Raw genomic sequence first — 4,011 nt, forward strand, 5'->3', positions numbered from 1 at the left:
ATCATCTCTTCCGTTCAAAATATTTCTGACCACAGTCGTGTGTTTCTATGCCATCCCTTCCCAAACAAGGCTGAGCACACTCCCAGACACATAATCACCAATTTCCAGTGGATGACTCATCCCTCTTGCTCCACTATCCCTCCACTTCATCGGCACCATTCCTCCATCCATCCATCCATCCTGCAGCCCAGAAGAAGAGATGCCTGTTTTCTTCCCCACCTTCCTCACTTCCTCTCTCTCACAGCTGAAATACTGTTCGCCGGTGCAAAGGCGCCGTATTTACCCGTAATTACCCACCATCCATCACCCGACACGGCATCAGGGGTCAAGCCCCTGCCCGTCCCCCCTTCAGACCGGCGGTCACTAGGGGCAATTATGTCCTGCCCGGCCCCCTGAACCGTTCTCGTGCACTTGGAGTTGAGATCGAGGCCCCATGGTGGAACAGTGTGCTTGTTGTGAATGCTCGGCAGCCTGACGTGGAGCTGCCACAGCCGTCTGACAATGACACATTCAGGCACAGTGCCATTAACTGGAAAAGCTTGGCATGGCTCTGTTTAAATAGAATGCATTTAGTTTGTCCAGCGCCGTGAGCCTGGGGTCAAGCAGCCACCTGACTTATGGGAGGATGGAGTGAGAGTAAGGGGTCACGCCGCCCGTTTAGAGGTCACGGCGTGTACGCCATGCTGGAACACAACCTCAGCCTCATAAATGTGAAAGAGGGATTGTAAGGACGGGGCCAAGGATACTTGGCCTCTGAAATTTTACAGTTGTAGCTCCTGCAATTTGAATAGCGTGGAAGCGATCATTCAGATTTAAGAGGACGTCTCAATGACACGGTGGAAGATTTGGAGCGGTTAAGATGGCTGACCTGTCCACCAGCATGCTGAGGGATTGACAGTTATGCGTGGTAACAGATATGTTCGTATTTATTTCCGCTTATAAGCTTGATAGCTTGTTTAAAGATATCAAATACTCACAACTGCACTCGTTGTGCACCCAAGCATGATCTACTCTACTCCTAGTATATAGAGCCAACCGAAAACACCACCACTTCAATGTTGAAAATTTCACATCCTGCCTTTAAGTGTCTCTGTATGGGAACTACGGACTAACCGACTAAGGACATTATTCCGAACGAACAGATGCGTTCGAACCTTATACGAATACGGATACGAACAGGAAGTACACTGTGTGAGTGTATCATGCCTGGAACTCTCTAGGATGCAACAAAGAACTCAAATGGTTCATTAACGTGACCATGCGGTGCTGTGTGACGCGTCGAAATGAAATGATGCGTTTTCATTTATTTATTAGTAACCGCCTACAATTGGTTTATACTTTGGTAAATTAAACTTAACTGAATATCGTTAACAGGTACAAACATCAATAATACTGCGAGCAGGAAAACAAAAAGTCCCACGCAAATGTCTAGTTAAGAAGAAGTATGAACTGGAGTGAGGTCGAGGAACTGTCCGAGCCAGCATTCAGACACCGTACAGACACTGCTGGCGTTTCTACAGCTTTTTGCGTTTTGTTTTTGTTTTCCTCCCAGTGTTTCCTGGTGTTTTTAGGAGAAGGATAAAACTCTTCCAATGGTTCGAATTCGAGTACATATATATATATATATATATATATATATATATATATACGGATATTTCGATCATGATCCAGATACGGTTAGTGGAATTGTGTTACAAGATGCTAATAGAAACACAATGAAGGTCTCTATCTCGGGCATCCGGGCCTCTGGTTGTCCGCTTATGTTACCCCCTTTTGTTGTGCGTTTCCTGAACCTATTTAAGAAGTGACCCAAATTTCTATTCGTTTCAGGATAGAGGATTTCTAATTCATTTCATAGATGATAACAACCATAGGGGAGTTTACAAGCTGTGCTTCTGGCTTTGAGAAGATATTTGACCATCCAAAGCCAAATCCTTCAGCAACTATGCATACACAGTCCATATATATATATATATATATATATATAGCGATATAGACAACAGTTACACACAAGAGGATTCATGCCACTTCTATACGATATAGGATATAGGATTTTTATACCACAACAATGTTGAATTCTCGATTCTGATTGGAAGACACCCATGCCGTGGGTGCGGTAATGAAAGGAACACTTTACCCCGAGCACTAATGTTAACTGTACTGAAAATGCTAGGGTTAATCATTTCTAGAACCTATCCAGGAAGAAGCACAAAATGATTTTTGACACGAAACTCTTACTAGAGACGCAACATTCTCTCAAAACTAGTTGGATCACTCCATGTCGCTCTGCCTCATGCATTTCTCTTGGGAAATTAAATCCGTTTAGTCATGTGCTGTTGAGTGTCTGAGAGGATTTTCGGTGACCTTATTATGTTTACTCAAATTTTCCTCAACAAGAATGTATTTCTGCTCTTGGCTGCTATCGCTCTTGGCGCCATCGGGGCAATCCGAGGATTTAGAAAAGATACGCAACAATTTATGTTCTTTAAAGTAATCTCAGTCTGACATGCAGAAGATGACCTCTAACCACTCCAGAGACATTATCTTGCGCTCGGAGAACCGTTAGCCGTCTGAAAGACGGGCTTCTGACATGACAGCAGCTGTGTCATACAGGAAGCTCTACATGAATCCACACTTAAACAGGCTTACTTACACAAACACAGCAGATCTCGTAATCATCGTCCTAACAGTAATGCTGAATTCTTGATTTTGATTGGTCGGAAGGTGCTGAAGTTCTGACAGAAGTTCGTTTTCAAGGCAAATCACTGGTTTATATTAATGTTTGTGTTCTATTAGTGTATGTTATCGTTTCTGTAGTAGCCGTTAATTCATATACATAATATAAACCTTTGTAACAGTTAACGGTAAAGTTCTAGTCAGAGGTACAAGTTAGACGTTTTCCGCCATGGGAAAGTCTTCAGGACAGAAGATTTTGTGCGTTATGGTTTCTCGGTCACATGAGAAGATACAAGGATTTGTCTTATTAACTGTTTAACTGCAAGAGATTAGAAAAAAAGCTATTCTAACATCAATGATAACAGGAAGAAACTCGGGTTTGTGGACGTTCCACGGCGTTCGTTTTTTGGTGTATTTCATTTCTACAAATTCCTTTGGCGTAAGATGAATAGAGCAATTTGGGACATGCATTTATTGATAAAGAAAATAACTTTGGAGTCGAACCAGTAGCTTGGCTTTATGTTGAGCTGCATCGCACCACCCTGTCCACCACTGATTATTTATATGCCTGTCGCCGTGATGAATATTAATGAAGAAATGTAGAAATGTTTATCATGACAGTGTATTTGGAAAAGATTTTTCCTTACATAGCACGTTAACGTTAATGAACGCAAATGTAGAATAGGATGCCTAATGAGTTCTTTTCTCCGTTCTCTTATCAGGTCTGGTGTGTATGAAGTCGAGTACCTCGGTGGTGGAGCTGGTCATGCTGCTTTGCTCTCAGGTGAAGCTGTTTTTTTCACACTCTGCATTCTCTTACTTTTCTAAACTCGAGCAAACTTTTTCATTCTTGAGCAAATTTTTACAAATATTAAGCTGCGCGCTTTGTGTCTGTGAGACCGATCTGAAACACTGTCATCTTACGCACTTCCAAGAGCGATCTCTTTCTAAACCGTTTAAACTTCTTTTGCGTAGCGCGTTAAAAGATGCCCCCGACAAGCCCTGTGTAGACTCGCCATACGGTCCTACAGGAGCTTCCCAGCAGTCCTTTAACTCCCAGTGACATATTACAGCTCACTGATCTCCCTGGTTTCTTGTTAAGCCTTCCCTTTCAAAAGGGTCAGGCTCCCAGTGTTGCCGTCAGAGGAGGAGATATTTAACATACCTTCTGTCAGCCCATCAGTCTTGCCAAGCGAGCCCATAAGGAAACCATTACCTCAGCGTCTCTCTTGGAGGATCCCGCTGCTTGTAGAGCTCCGTGGGGCTTTTTGGAAGCCAGTGGCACCTCGGTGCTGTCCATATCTCTGAACACGCCACTCAGGAGGAGATTTAGTT

The 4,011-nt window shown here is 43.3% G+C and overlaps 1 protein-coding gene across 1 annotated transcript in view; it reads left to right on the top strand.

Annotated features, from left to right (window-relative positions):
• Positions 1 to 3,739, top strand: part of LOC128621061 (neurobeachin-like) — a 60,651-nt gene extending 56,912 nt beyond the window's left edge. The window contains exons 14-15 of the mRNA XM_053646539.1: positions 3,399 to 3,460; positions 3,575 to 3,739. Coding sequence (XP_053502514.1) covers positions 3,399 to 3,460; positions 3,575 to 3,739 — 227 coding nt within the window. The remainder of the gene's footprint in view (positions 1 to 3,398; positions 3,461 to 3,574) is intronic.
• Positions 3,740 to 4,011: the final 272 nt, after the last annotated feature.

Source organism: Ictalurus furcatus, chromosome 17, assembly GCF_023375685.1.
Source record: "Ictalurus furcatus strain D&B chromosome 17, Billie_1.0, whole genome shotgun sequence".
Classification (NCBI taxonomy): domain Eukaryota; kingdom Metazoa; phylum Chordata; class Actinopteri; order Siluriformes; family Ictaluridae; genus Ictalurus; species Ictalurus furcatus.